The sequence below is a fragment of the Aspergillus uvarum genome (assembly GCF_003184745.1).
Source record: "Aspergillus uvarum CBS 121591 unplaced genomic scaffold BO82scaffold_11, whole genome shotgun sequence".
Taxonomy (NCBI): Eukaryota; Fungi; Ascomycota; class Eurotiomycetes; order Eurotiales; family Aspergillaceae; genus Aspergillus; species Aspergillus uvarum.
This window is the reverse complement of record NW_020291308.1, coordinates 381,809-395,843: the sequence shown is the minus strand read 5'-3', so window position 1 is coordinate 395,843 and position 14,035 is coordinate 381,809. Positions and strand designations below refer to the sequence as shown.

The 14,035-nt window shown below is 53.3% G+C and overlaps 5 protein-coding genes and 1 non-coding gene across 6 annotated transcripts; 3 read left to right on the top strand and 3 right to left on the bottom strand.

The window, feature by feature from the left end:
• Positions 1–59: 59 nt before the first annotated feature.
• BO82DRAFT_304551 (RWD domain-containing protein) lies at positions 60–1,174 on the top strand. The gene is made up of 2 exons (XM_025632187.1): positions 60–348; positions 450–1,174. Exons 1-2 carry the CDS (start codon positions 282–284, stop codon positions 1,085–1,087), a joined length of 705 nt encoding a protein of 234 aa, XP_025494637.1. The 5' UTR covers positions 60–281; the 3' UTR covers positions 1,088–1,174.
• Positions 1,175–1,415: 241 nt separating this feature from the next.
• BO82DRAFT_277279 (LYR motif-containing protein) lies at positions 1,416–2,514 on the bottom strand (the record flags this gene model as incomplete). Its single annotated transcript, XM_025631181.1, has 3 exons — positions 1,416–2,150; positions 2,234–2,394; positions 2,466–2,514. 3 exons carry the CDS (start codon positions 2,512–2,514, stop codon positions 1,416–1,418), a joined length of 945 nt encoding a protein of 314 aa, XP_025494636.1.
• A 303-nt stretch (positions 2,515–2,817) lies between these two features.
• On the top strand, positions 2,818–2,889 carry BO82DRAFT_t86. The gene has a single exon. It is a non-coding gene; the product is annotated as a tRNA-Gln (tRNA).
• Positions 2,890–2,946: 57 nt separating this feature from the next.
• BO82DRAFT_351985 (E2 ubiquitin-conjugating protein MMS2) lies at positions 2,947–4,172 on the bottom strand. Its single transcript, XM_025634569.1, has 5 exons — positions 3,946–4,172; positions 3,793–3,872; positions 3,597–3,722; positions 3,459–3,538; positions 2,947–3,396 (listed from the first exon to the last, which is right to left on the bottom strand). The coding sequence occupies exons 1-5, from the start codon at positions 4,016–4,018 to the stop codon at positions 3,336–3,338; spliced, it is 420 nt and encodes a 139-aa protein (XP_025494635.1). The 5' UTR covers positions 4,019–4,172; the 3' UTR covers positions 2,947–3,335.
• Positions 4,173–4,585: 413 nt separating this feature from the next.
• On the top strand, positions 4,586–10,009 carry BO82DRAFT_329786 (putative endosomal peripheral membrane protein (Mon2); the record flags this gene model as incomplete). Its single annotated transcript, XM_025633073.1, has 6 exons — positions 4,586–4,663; positions 4,724–4,790; positions 4,857–5,030; positions 5,082–5,288; positions 5,346–5,434; positions 5,492–10,009. 6 exons carry the CDS (start codon positions 4,586–4,588, stop codon positions 10,007–10,009), a joined length of 5,133 nt encoding a protein of 1,710 aa, XP_025494634.1.
• Positions 10,010–10,104: 95 nt separating this feature from the next.
• BO82DRAFT_351984 (vacuolar protein sorting-associated protein 26) lies at positions 10,105–12,748 on the bottom strand. The gene is made up of 5 exons (XM_025634568.1): positions 12,275–12,748; positions 11,688–12,160; positions 11,595–11,619; positions 11,386–11,502; positions 10,105–10,840 (listed from the first exon to the last, which is right to left on the bottom strand). Exons 1-5 carry the CDS (start codon positions 12,492–12,494, stop codon positions 10,584–10,586), a joined length of 1,092 nt encoding a protein of 363 aa, XP_025494633.1. The 5' UTR covers positions 12,495–12,748; the 3' UTR covers positions 10,105–10,583.
• Between the last annotated feature and the right edge of the window lie 1,287 nt (positions 12,749–14,035).

Here is a 14,035-nt window from a genome sequence, read left to right as displayed (position 1 = left end):
CCTTATCTGTTTGTGCTGTTTGCACGTCGACCGCAACATTCTACTCCATGCCGGATTGATGAAGAGGGACCGATCATTCTATGCTCTAGCTCAGGATTATCGAATCAGGAAAACGCGAAGCGATCTTGGTGCTTGCTCATATGTACTACAAGCTCTATCGCTATTAGTGCTCGCCAACCATCAAATCTGAGAGCTAGGACCTCTCAGCAACGAGTTTTCACTCACCCCACGAAACCGAATACCCCTCCACCACCCCCGCCGGCGGCGCATTGAGAGCAAAGATGGGTCGCGAAGATCAGATCGAAGAGCGCGAAGTGCTCGACTCCATTTTCCCCGAGGAGATTACAGGTATGCAAATTTAGCCCAGTGGCCCAGGAGACTATTGTTCTTGATTTCTGGCTCTGGCGATAATTCTAGAAATCGTTGCTGACGAAAAGAACCTGCAACAGACGTTTCTGACACTTCATATCGGATATCGATCGTCCTGGACCCCCCGGACAATGACGTCGAAGAGCTCGAGCCGCCAGTTTTGCTTCTGCACGTGTCATACCCGGAAGACTACCCGGACGTGGCCCCGGAACTCGACATCACCGCGGCCCCTAATGCACCGAAACACCCCCGAATCGATGTCTCGGAGGACAAGGACCGGCTGCTCGAGGCGCTGCAGCCGACCATCGAAGAGAACATGGGAATGGCGATGGTGTTCACCTTGGTGAGCGCGCTGAAGGAGAGCGCCGAGCTGCTGATGGCGGAGCGGGTCAACGCCATTCACGCGGAGCGCGAGATGGAGGCGGCCAAGCGCGAGGAGGAGGAGAACCGGAAGTTCCAGGGCACGGCGGTCAACCGGGAGACGTTCCTGGCGTGGCGGGACAAGTTCATGAAGGAGATGGAGGACGAGGAGAAGAGGCTGCGCGAGGAGAAGGAGGCCGAGGACAAGAAGGCACAGAAGAAGGCGCCCGGGAAGGAGGAAAAGAAGCTCACGGGCAAGCAATTGTGGGAGCGCGGTCTGGCTGGCAGAGCAGACTTTGATGAGGACGAGGAGGATGCTATGCCCGCTGCTGTAGAGAAAATGAAGATCGCCGCATAGAAGCGTGACGTGCTCTATGACACAATTTACAAGTATACATTCAGTTCGCGCGCGAATGGGCCTTTAACCAAGATATCAAGGTGTCCAGGCCGACAGATGTGTCTAGTATAAAGCGGGTATTGATCAAAAATACCGGGCAGATTCTCGAGACATATGGCTATGATTCGATGCTATGAATCTGACGTGAAGGAATGGGGTATATTCGCCTGGAGAACGCATAGAGGACTCGCCCACTTGGGCTGTGCTTGGGCTGTCTTCGTCGAGTTGAGGTTACTCGTCCAATCCTGACATCCTCTTCAATAAATTATGCACGTGCCCTAAATCCCAGTCAGGTAGAATGCTTGGTTAGTTCCGCGCGCTCTAGCTGGCCGACTGCCTTCTGCTCCGTTTCTAATCCTCCCGTGGTCTCTGTTGGAGCATCCGCCGCCATCTTGGCGGCCCGTTCCTTGGCCTCTTTGGCGGCCAACGCCCGCTCCGCAAGGACGACTTTCCACATGGCTGTCGCAAGCTCATGATCCTTGCGCTCCATCTCAAAGACTCGTCGTTTGAGTTCCATAATGCATAATTCAACGGGATGGCGCCACGTGGCCGTTGGCTCTCGTTCCGCTTGGTCGGTTAATCGATCCCACTCATCCTCATCCTGAGCCCAGAGTCTTGCCTCCTGTAACTTGCTGCGCACGCGAAGTGTCCTGTTTCGTTTGCGTTGTTTGCCCCGGATAATGTGCCCAAGGATCGCGGGTTGGGGTTTGTTGATCCGCAGGAAGGGGACGCCGCGCGCATTCACGAGTTTCGGGATGCGGCGTATCCCGCTGACGACCGGCCGGGGACGCGACAGAACCGGTATGGCATCGGGATGTCGCGACATGGTCCGCCTCGTGGCCTCCCGGTTGGCCCTCTTCTTCAGCTCGAGGGCGCTCGGGGGTTTTCTCGGCTTCAACCGCGCCAGCTCTCTTTGCATTGCGGACTGGCGCTCCTTTGCTTCGGCGGCTTCGGATAGGAGGGTCCGGAGATGCTTGGTCTCCGTGCGACGGCCTTGTGATACGGCATGGAGCAAGTCGAGTGCCTGTATATTTGCCCAATTTGTCGGCGGTTAGCACTGGATGAAACCTGAAGCGATGGGGACAAAAGAGATGAGGATTTGCGTACATCATATCCCGCTTTCAATGCATGCGTGACTCTTGACGGACTTTCAAGACCCTTGTATCTGTGGAATCGTAGTTGTATGTGCTGCTTGGGTGCATTGCGCTCCGCTAGATTTTCAGGTAATTTGGCGCATTGTCGGAGAAGCGCGCGGTAGAGCGCTAGGGCTGTCACGACAAGTGGGCATTAGTCTCATCCTGCAGGGTGCGTTGTTTGCTCTGTCTGTTGGGGTACGCACCTGTGAACCGGTGGATTGAAGATTTGTTGGGCACCACCAATTTGTGCATGGTGGGATAGATAAGGCGTTCAATGTCGAAGTCAAATATATTCTGGGAAGCATGTGACTGAGAAGATATCAATCGCGATCACGTGTCAACACATGGCATAAGGGCGATTGACCCATATGTGTATGGGCAAGGAGCCGAATTTTACAGATATCTAGGCAAATTTTCAATCCAGACCATGGTCCCTATTCTGTAACCAGTCATCGCTGAAGTTGATGAACAGTATGAGTCTAGATTAGGCAGCGCGCTACACTAAGCTTCACGTAGCTTCATAAAGTTGTCATAATGCCCGACCCTCACCGCCTTGGTTGTGTAGTGTAATGGTTAGCACCCAGGATTCTGATTCCTGTAATCCCGGTTCGATCCCGGGCACGACCTGTTTTTGCTTTTTGCTGGTTCGGTATCTTGAAGCTCCATCAGTTGCATCGGCTTAGCCGCCAATCGACCCAATGGCATCGGCACCTGTACAGTACTATCCTGACAGAAATCCGTGTGCCCTATCGGTTTGCTGTCTCACTCACTGTGGCAGTGCCTAAGCCTACTTAGTTCCATGTCCATGAAACCCTCAGAGGCTAATGATAAATGCCATAGCAAAGGACAGTCTAAGTAGCAAGGTTGACAGGAAAGACCACACCGACAAGGATTTCTAGAATCGATGAATTGCGACTAGGCTTCGATTGACACCACGCCATGCCCGGCGTTATGCATAGACTGTACACGCTCTAAGAAGTAAAACGAAAGAAGACGCGAACGAAACCGCACGCACAAACCCAACCAGAATACTCCTCATTCGGTTCCCGAGTCATTTCACAGCATCACGTTGCTTAGAAGTTGGAGCCCTCCGGGGGCTGGGGAAGCTTCTTGTGCTGGGGCAGAGCCATATACCTGTGATAGAGTAAGAACCTGCATGCACCAGAGGGGGAACAGGGAGTCAAGGCACGACATACCGCCGAAGTTCGAGCAGAATAGTCTCCATGGTGAAATCGCGCTTCCATTGAGCCAGGCAAGGCAGCTTGGTGGGGTCAACCTATAGAGAAGTCAGTACTCCTGACCCTGTTAGGCTATCAGCGAAGCTCCATGCGTACCTTGCCGGTGTGGGGATCAACGCATGGCAGATTGATCCGGGAGACGAATTGCAGTGTGGGGGGATTGTCAGGGTAATCTGGACCGCAGTGGATCTTGACACTGTATATTCTGTTCTCATGGACGCTCTGTTCATTCGTTGTCGAGTCAGTACTGCTGGGGTATTGTGGCGGGAATAAGTATGCGGAGGGGACGGACATGAGGAGGGCCCAGGATAGTGCCATTCCAGTTGCTCATCATCATATCTTCGCCATCATCTAGACCGTACGAGCAAGCCTCTAATGATGGAAACAAAAGTGCGTTAGTGAACTGTGCGTCATGTGCCACCTTGTTTTGTGAAGGTATGCTCACCTGCGCCCAAGCCCTTCTCGCCCTTCTCGAGCTCTTCAAGCAACCTGAAGTTTCTAGGAATCTTGGCCGACATGATGCGGTATATGAGTTTGGAGAGGGGGTTTTGTGTATCTTGAATGTGGGGAAATGAAGGTTGTTGTTGAAGAAAGGTAAAAGAGATCAGTACCGGAGGCGGAGGAGGGGCACCACGACTTTATCCCACTTGCGGCAATGACAATGGGCACTGCAATGGATGGCTATTGCGTATCTTGTCCCGCCGGGTTCCTGAAGAACAGGTCATGTGATGATAAAGAACCAGCCGATACCACGTGATAGCCTCCAACTTATCTCCGTCGCTGCCTTGGCGCTCCTGAGAGCTGCCACTCCGGATGATGCGTTCGTTGCTTGATTGTTCGATTGTCCCTTTGAATGTGCTGGAAATGGCATTTATGTATTTGTATTGATGTGCATTTACCCTTAATAAGACGTATATTGCGTCAATCCATGTGCTCTTTCACCAACCTCTCTTCTCTTCTTCTGCCGACCCAATCAGCGATCCAACCACATGAAGCCACATCTGCCTAGTGCTTGCTACCTTACTGTACTGTACTATCCGACTCAACTGGCGCCGGCCATGATATGATTCAGCACCCTGTTTGAAATGTCCTCCCAGTTCCTCCAGGCGGAACTCTTGAATCTTATCCAAGAGTCTAAGAGAAGAAACTCGGAACTTCGCACTGTAAGCTTCCACCGTCCAAAAGGGATTCTTGAACATTGATGCTGACTAACGATAATACAGGCCGCCGAAGAGTCGCTCAATGACTTGAAGGCACTACCTTCGACCTCAGAGGCTCAGATATCTGCTGGTGAGTGTCTCATGGGACCATGACTATGATCTAATTCAAACGCCATGGATGCTAAGATTGCGTGAGACCTTCTGCGCAAACCCAAGTTTGTAAATCCCTTCATTATCGCTTGCCATAGTCGCCATGCCAAGCTCGCAAGCATCGGAGTCATCTGCCTGCAAAGGCTGGTGGCATCCCGGTCATTACCTCCGGAGCGCCTTCGAGATGTACTCTCGGGCCTGAAGGAGACGGCGAACATGAGTAAGTCACTCAATCAAGCCGATCAATCCGTGCTTTACTTACCCTGTGAAGGCCTGGATATCCAACTGAAGATACTGCAAACTCTACCGTCCTTGCTTCAACATTATGCGAGTGATCTGGGCGGGGATCTTCTTGTGAGCACGCTGGAGATTTGTGCAACCTTGCAGACGAACAAGATGCCTGCTGTTTCAAGCACAGCCGCAGCAACGCTCCAACAGCTTGTGGTATCCACATTTGAGCTAGTCACCATCGAAGACAGTAAGATTCTCGAGATGTTGATGAAACTCGGAACAGCCGATTCTGACCATATTGCAGAGAACTTTGACAAAACGACTCCCACGGTCACTGTCAAGGTGGACGGGAATCCCATCAACGTGGGACATTTTGCGTATGACGCTCTACGTGTAGGCTTTCGCTCCCTACCTGCAGCTCTCTGATTGGAAAACTAACGGATGTATCAGGTCCTGGATGACCTATGCCGTCTCGTAGACGGTGAACCGCTCTATTTCCTTCGCATCAAATCTCTGTCCACGCCGTTCACCCTAGAGCTCATCGAGAGCATCCTACTCAATAGTGGCAGGCTTTTCGTCACCCATGCCGAGTTGACTCAGGTCTTGCGAGCTAAGCTGATGCCAGTGCTGGTGCGAATCCTCTCTGAGAGACATACTTTCTCCCAGACTGTCCGTGCCATTCGCATCCTCTCTGTGCTACTCAAGCGCCACATATCTCCCCTACCTGCCGAGTGCGAAATGGCCCTCGGACTCGTGACGCATTTACTTGAGCCAGACGGGACATCACCGTGGAAGCGAGTACTCTGCATGGAACTGTTCCGAGGATTGTATGCTGAGCCAGGTCTGGTAAGGCTCATATATTCTTTATACGACGGGGAGGAGAGAAGGAAGAATATTTTGAAAGACCACATGGCCGCTCTGGTTCGTCTCGCCTCTGAAAAGCCTTCTCTGATTGGAGTCAGCGCCCGGTCGACTGTACCTTTACGGACCGAGCATACAAGAGCTGTCACCGAAGAGCAAATTACTCTCGAAGCAGGGGGTGTTGCTGGCGTCATCGGAGCATCCGTTCCTATCACAGACTCCGATGCGCCGGGAATCAGCAGCCAATGGAGCGTGGTCCGAACACCTTATATGGAATTGCTCGATAAGACTGAGCCGCCATCGCCACCTGAGACATATATCTACAGTCTTGTACTGAACTGCATCAGCAACTTTGCTGAGGGGCTTGCAAAGTTTATTCTACCATTAACAGTCCCCGACCTGAAACAAAAGCGGCGAAGTCGTGCGACTGGTCCCGAACAGGGGACTGATACCCCGAAACAGCCTCACAGCAGGAAGTCGCCAGTACCCATTAACCCTCTTCATTTGGAGTCTCATCCACAGCTTGCTGCCATCAAAAGCTGTGCTGGCATTATCGATAACTGCTGGCCAGCCATTCTTGCAGCATGCTCTACGTTCTTGTACGCAGCCCTTGATGATGACTTCTACCACAACCTTGTCAGGTCTTTTCAGAAATTGGCGCATGTCGCTGGTCTACTCAGATTGTCGACGCCCCGGGATGCCTTCTTAACAACACTTGGCAAAGCAGTTATGCCAGCGGATACCGGCAGTGTCAAGCCTGCGAATACGCCGGCGTCCGCTACAACGGCTCTGCAACCCAAACAAACGACAGATGATAAAACGAAGGACTCGCATGTATCTCTCGGTAGCTCGTCGGTATCTGCCGAAGTCAGCAGTATTGCTCCAGAGAGTACTTTCGTGTCTTTGAGCACCAGGAATCTCCTGTGCTTACGCGCTTTGCTTAATTTAGGAATCGCGCTTGGGCCAACTCTAGATCAGCCGGCCTGGTCCATTGTACTCGGCACCCTTCAAGATACTGATATTTTGATTGGTTTGACCACAAATCCCCAGGCCATGACAAGCTCCGCGGAAGCCTCGACTGCATCAATGGATGTGCCAAAAGCCAATCTCGGCGCCGAGATTATAGCCGTGCAAACGGCATCCGCAAAGATGTTCGAGAGCAGCGGCGACTACCCCATTGAGCCATTCCAAAATCTCCTGACTGCACTTTTAGACCTTTATGGGCCCGCTGAGGATGCCTCACAGACTGCACCGCAGTCTCCTACCGGTGAGCTTCTTTCTCCGCGCGCCAGTCTCATGCGCAAAAACACCCACCGCGTGTCGCTTTCGGTGGGGAAGTCTAGGACACAAGATGAATTGGTGAGGTTTGTGCTCGAGAAAGCCAACGAGATAGCATTGGCAAACGTTGATCGACTGTCTTCATTGATTGAGTCCGACCTGAGCGCTTGGAATCTTCTCACTACCAGGCTGATGTCAACTGCGGCAGACAGAGCGATCAGCCAGAAGTTCCGGCTAAGGGCGAATGAGGTACTGAACAGCATTGTGACACTGACCATGGCGCAAAGAGCTGGCGATGATCCTGCGAAGCAGAATGACCGACAGCTCAGGAATCTCCAAGCGCTCAAGATGCAGATTAGGTTGCTCTATGAAGCAAGCGGCTGCTCGATCGGCTTCCCCACTGCTCCAGTTGTCGAAATTCATGAACAAAGCCTGGAAACCCTCAAGAGCATCCTTGAACAATATGGCGAGACATTCGTGGATGGATGGGCTCTTGCTTTCGACCTCATTACAAGTGTATTTGGTGAGAGGGTCGAGAATGAGAAATCCGGGAACTCGAACGCAAGAAGCCAGGCCAGATGGGTAGCAGATTCAGTTCGACTTGTGCGGGTTGCTTATCAATCGTTACAACTGATAGCCTCTGACTTCGTGGCATTGCTTCCACTACCCTGTCGATTGGACCTGGTGGAATCATTTTCCAAGTTTGCTCAACAGCAGCAAGATTTCAACATCTCTTTAACAACTACATCATCTTTCTGGAACGTCTCAGACTTTCTCCAGGGACAAATCGAGCAATTCTGCATTGAGTCTCACATTGATGCCTCCGTGAGCGAGGACGCGCTTGCGAACCTCGCCAAGGGCGATGACCCCTCAATATCTCGGAATGCTTTGTGGCTACTGCTCCTCTTGAGGATAGTAGACTTGACAACAGATAGCCGATCGGAGGTCCGAAACTGTGCTATTCAGACTTTGCTGAGAATTTTCGATGCTTATGGGCAACAATTATCTCCCAAGGCATGGTGTTTGTGTCTTAACAGAGTTCTGTTTCGTATGGTGGAAGAAATAGAAGATGAGCTCTGCCTGACACTGGAGAAGAATAAGTCCGACCACTCTGATAGCACGAAGGCCTGGATCGAGACAACAGTCGTTATGGTCAAAGGAGCATCTGATCTGATCACGAATTTCTTTGGATCGATAGTCCAGGACAATCTATTCGATCAATCATGGGAGCGCCTGCTGGGGTACTATCAGAAGCTGCTTAGTTTGCGGCTTCTTGAATTCAGTGAAGCTGCCTACTCCAGTCTGACGAGCACTCTCCTTCGGATACATGGTCCCGGCGAGTTCAGCAAGCAGTCTCTGCGCTCAACCTGGCTCTTGTGGCTGAATGGTCACCCGTCCGATCGGGAGGATATGCTCAACCTGGATAGACCGAACCAAGATGCTGCCATGGCCTATCTTCAAGCATTCCAACAGATATATCGTCTATACAAGGATGATCTTGAAGATGAAAGTTTCACGAAGATCCTTAGCCATTTTCAATTGCTTGCCTGGAACTCGATATCCCCGCCTTACTCTCCGGACATCGACCGCCCTTCCAAGGTACAGGCGCTTCTCTTGGACTGTCTGAAGCTCTTGTGCTCGGAAGGCAATTCGCAGTCGAGCATCGTTGTATGTCTGGCAGAACTGGCAGGTTCACCTCTATCGAAGTGGTCGCCAGAGAGTGATTCCAAGAAGCCCACTTACGTCGCTTTCGCAAAGGGCGTGATAGACCTTCTAGACTGGTATATCTCCGAGCACGGCATCAAGAAAGACATATTCCTGGACGGATCTCTGGCGACCGCCCTGGGTTATCTGGTGAACTCCATTGCTTTGAGATATGAATGGCCGGGAAAGGACCGTGAGCCGAGTCTTTCGCAGAAGTCCACCACTGCTTCCCTGAACATCCTGCAGGGGGGAATCCCATACGTGGAAAAGCAATATGCCACCGCCCAGCAGGAGCAGATCACTCGTTTTTGGGATTGCGTGGTGGACCTGGCAAATGGCATCGTCTCGGCCCGTGGCTTTCGAACCGGTTCCGTTCCCCACACCAAGATTTTGAGCGACGAGGCCTTCGACGTGGCTGCGTTCAACCGACTGAAGACGCTCATAATCCCGTCGCTAGGTGCATCTACGATCCCCGACTCCACCCGCCGGGACTTCGCCTGTGCCCTGTTGCGGTCATCGTTCATCTACGCCCCACAGCGACTCGACCTGCCTCGCCAACCCCTCGAAGAAGACCCGCTGCACGGGTTGTACGATGTCCGTCCAGGCCGCACCTTCGACCCATCACCGACGCCTCGCACCAAGATGGCGTACACCGTAGTCGACACCTTTTTCGAACTTGCCGCGGCGCCATCACTTCCTGCGTCCGAATCCGTACCACCCCCGCCGGAACAAGGGTCATCACCCGTGGAGCCATCAGCAGCCGCCGCCGGCCGCCTCGCCCTCGCCCGGTCCATCTCCCCGTACTTGATCCTCCGGACCGCCGTGTCCCTGAAAGGCTACATCGCCGACCAGCCCCTGCGGGGCCTGATGCCGCAGCCCACTCCGGCCCGGAAATCCCTGTTGCACCTCCTGCGGGGCATGGTGGCTCTGCAGAGCGACCCGTCGACGGTCCCCGCGCCGCCGGGCACGGTCAACAGCGTGCAGGCTAGTAGCCCGCACGGCCTGGATCATAAGAAGCACCTGGCATGGATCTACCCGCTCGTCGTACGAGCCATGCAGGTGGCCGGGAAGCAGCAGGACGACGGGGAGGTCCTGCGTGCCCTGGGCCAGGTTCTTTCGACCTGATTCGGGCCCCTTGGAGTTGCCCGTTCCGTTTACGCAGGTAAAGATGTATTCTTAGTTTGTTCTCCAGTCTTAATGGATATCCCCGTTAGAAGGACCGGTTCAGACAGCGGCCTGAAATTTGTGTATCAGGTCAGATTTATCGTAGAAGAAGCACTACTTACTTTGAAAGGAACTGAAATGTAGCTTATCAGCAATACTACTACTCCTCCATGACGGTTCCACCTACATCTCCGACAGATACATCACGGAGTAGAAAGTCTGCAACCTCGTCCAGACAACCTATTCCCACCCCCACCCTCATCCCCCATCCCTACACAATACACATGACCTCCCGGACTGCACCACATATACATCTCAACCACCCACACGCGGAGGAAAAAAGTAAAAAGGAGAAAAAAGCAAGGGTATATATGAAAGAAAGTACAAGTACAAATCGTCTCAGCTGCAGCTCCATCCACCCAGCCCCAGCCCGCCATTCCCCGACCAACCCGAGCAAGAACAACCACAACCTCAGCCGGCAAAAAGTCTCACGCAGTATCAGCTCGAATGATGTTTACAACCAATCAAAAATCCGCTAAGCCGCCGGAGCAGGAACAGACTGAGCCGCCTGCTGCTGCTGCTGCTGCTGCTGCTGGGCGAATTGGTTCTGCTGATGGGCTTCACTCCGACCGGGACCGGGGGTGGCCGAGCCGACGGGCAGCTGTTGCTGTTGCTGTTGAAGCAACTGCTGCTGCTGGATCTGCTGCTGCTGGGCGATCTGCGGGGTGAGGGCGATCTCCGGGGCTTGGCGGTAGAGGACGATTTCGGATTGTTTGAAGTAGCGGCGGGCGTCTGTATTTCATCATTAGGCTTGGGGGTTAGTGGACTGTGTGCATTTTTTTTTATGGTGGTGGTGGTGGAGGTTGATGATGATGTTATTGATAAGGAAAGGTATTGGTTTGTTTGGGGAAGGGAAGGCAGGGAGTCGGATGGAGTGGGGGAGGGAAGCGATGGGAAAAAATTGGGGCCTCCACGTGAGGAAACCTCTAGGCAAATTGGATATGGGGGAAAAGCCCATCGCTTGGGGTTTAGTGTGGGGGTAGTGAATGATAGGCTGGACGCGGCGGGCGGTGTGTGTGGCTCGATCAGCAGGAGGGGGAAGGCCCTTCACCGATAGCCGACCGGCTATTGAAACGGGGAACGGGGGGAACAGTGGGATGCCGTGGGATGTTTAGTGCGGGTGCCCAGTGGAAGGCCAGCAACCCGACCGGTCTCCGGCAAGTGGACACATACTTCTGCCCGATGATCTGTGACGTTGCAGAGCAAAAAAAAAAAAAAAAAAAAAAACCAGGCAAGGGCGGGTGGAGAGACACAGAGACACAGCGTAACCGACTTACCCTCGTCAATGAGCACCAGGCTGAGGTAGTACCGCGTCGAGTACTTCTTATTGACATCGCGGAAGGTGGGTGTCAGGTCGAATCCGCCGAGGAAGAGACGGATGGGAATGGTTTCACCTGGGCAGGTATCGTCAGCATTAGCTGGACTCGTCCAGATCGGGTGGCTGGTTGTCGTTCAACCGAGGCCAAAGGAAGCGTTTCTCACTCACCTCGAGAGGGCGACCCATCCATGATCTGCAATGTGCGCCGTTAGCATTTCCCAGCACTATTCTCATTCCCAAATCTTTTCCAGCTGCACTCACCTCGAACCGCACCAGCGTCTCACTCTCGTTGTACTGATTGGGCGGCGACCCCGTGGTCTCGCGCCGGATGATCGATAACTCCATGTGCTTAATCTTGAGTCGGACTAGGAGGAAGTAGATGCGGCCGACGATGACGTCCTTCAGGTGGTATTTTGACTTGGAGTACTCGAACTCGATGTGCAGGCAGTCCTCGATGCCAACGTCCATCTTGATGGGGCTGTTGGTCTCCGGGGGCATGCGGTACGAGTACACCCAGAGGTCCTTCTCGCGGATCACGTCCGCCATGCGCCGGGACACCGTCACCCGGACGAAGTAGCGCAGCTTGACGTTGATGCCGTGGTAGGATTCGTACTGCTTCTCGATGTTCTTGAAGTTGAAGGGGAAGGTCTGCGGGTGCTGCAGCTCGCCGGGCGCCGCCAGCTCCTGCACCAGGGACAGGAATTCGTAGTGGTTGCCGCGGTCGTAGAACATTTCTGTGAAGGGGCGGGTTAGCTTCGTGTAATGCACCCTAGCATGACCATGTAGTACTATCAAAGGGTAAAAGATGAACATGCCCCCCGCGCGGATGGATTAACTGGGCCTCATACCAATTGTACCGATGAACTGCACCTTGATGCCAGTGTGTTCCAACCGCTTTCCATCCTTGGGTCTGACGGTCACGGCTCCCTTGACGGACTCGCCGTCCATGTAGAGAGGGACCCTCTCGCGACGGCCCTTGTCCAACTTGACGTCCACCGTTTGGCGCTCATCGCTATCTTCGAGAACCACGTCGATGTCCACCGGGGTGGAGAAGAAGAGGGAGGTCATCGTGGGGGAGGGGGAAGGAGTCAAGGAGCTGGGGTGCTGCAGGGGGGAAAGCAGGGGAGCAAATCTGATTGGCAGCCGTTGGACACTTCTATGCTCGTCAAGTCAAGCCGTGTACCTGAGCGGAAATGAAATCGAATGGAATTCACCGGACAGAAATGGCCATGAGATGGGCAGCTCCCTCAGCGGCATCTCGACTGCCTGGCGGCGGTGGACGCGCTGGCACTATCGCCGATTACGTACTCACCGCCTTCGTCATGCCTGCCCGTCAAAGAAGCCCTGGTTGTATGGAACGTCTTCATTTTATAGTCCAGTACTCTGCACGTCATGTGCGACGTCCTACTCGGATCTGCCGACAGCTCGTGATGCAGCGAGGAAACTCTGTATACATGGTCTGCTCCTAATGACATGCGGCAAGATCGACGGGGGGCATAACCGCACTCTAAAGTCGGTGGAGCGGGGAATATTCCTCCTTTCGCGCTGCAGAACCAGGCTTCAGAAGTCTGGGGAAGTCATCCATCCCCTCCGCACTATCCGGGATCGATACTCTAATTGGATGACCTGTCTATATGAATGAGGGGTTTTTGAGGGGACACAGTCACCAGTTTGCAAGGAATAATCAGTCAGCGTAGGGCGCTTAAGGTTATTTCTCGCGCCTCTTAACGGAGGAGGCCGCTGGGCAGAAATCCGGTAATGAACCCTTGCACCCCAGTCGGATCATGCACAGAGCTGCCAGGGAAACATTAACCTTAGAAAAGCTATCTAGGGAGTGCAAGGTAAGTGAATCATTGTGTTACTCGGCGAGTTTCGCATTCACTTTGGTCGGCGGCGGTGAGTAAAGAGGGACGCATGATCAAGGCCAGATGGTTTCACAAGAGGGGGAAGATGAAGAAAGGTCCAGCTCTGGTTGGGCCAGAGGTAACACCAACCGACGTGTACCTACGGGAATGGAGTCCTGCTGTGAACAGAGGGAAATGACCCCCGTCAAGCTTAAATCCGACCTGTCGCAATGGTTGGGACCGGGGAAAAGGAAAAAGGTACGGCCCAGGCCGGACTTTTTGTTCCTTGCTATCTCGGTAGATTCACCGCCAGTCGTCAGTGGATGGATCGTAGGGGAAGGATGATGAGACCTCGTGATACTGTTGCCAGTTGGTTTGACGATTAGGCTGCTGCAAATCGACCAACAGAATGAGCAGTAATCCATCCGATTTTGTGATTGCTTCTGCTGTGGGTGCAGTTGGTTTGTTCATGCAAGTGTAAGTGTCTAAAACGGGTCCACGGTAGAACTGGAGCGAGCCTTCGAGAGAGGAAAGCCTCTGGAAAGATCGAAGAAGGTGCATGGAAGAGGAACAGCCGGCTAGTGCCAGAGAGGGAATAGTGTGGGGGGAACAAAGAGAAACGCAACCCCCATTTTTCCTGGTCGAAAAATAGATTACGGGGTGGAAATTTACCGACTGTTCCGAAACGCCGGTTACAGATCACGGCTCCAGTGACATCATGGCATGGGCAAGTTATCTCACCCGATACTCCTCCGAAACACCCTG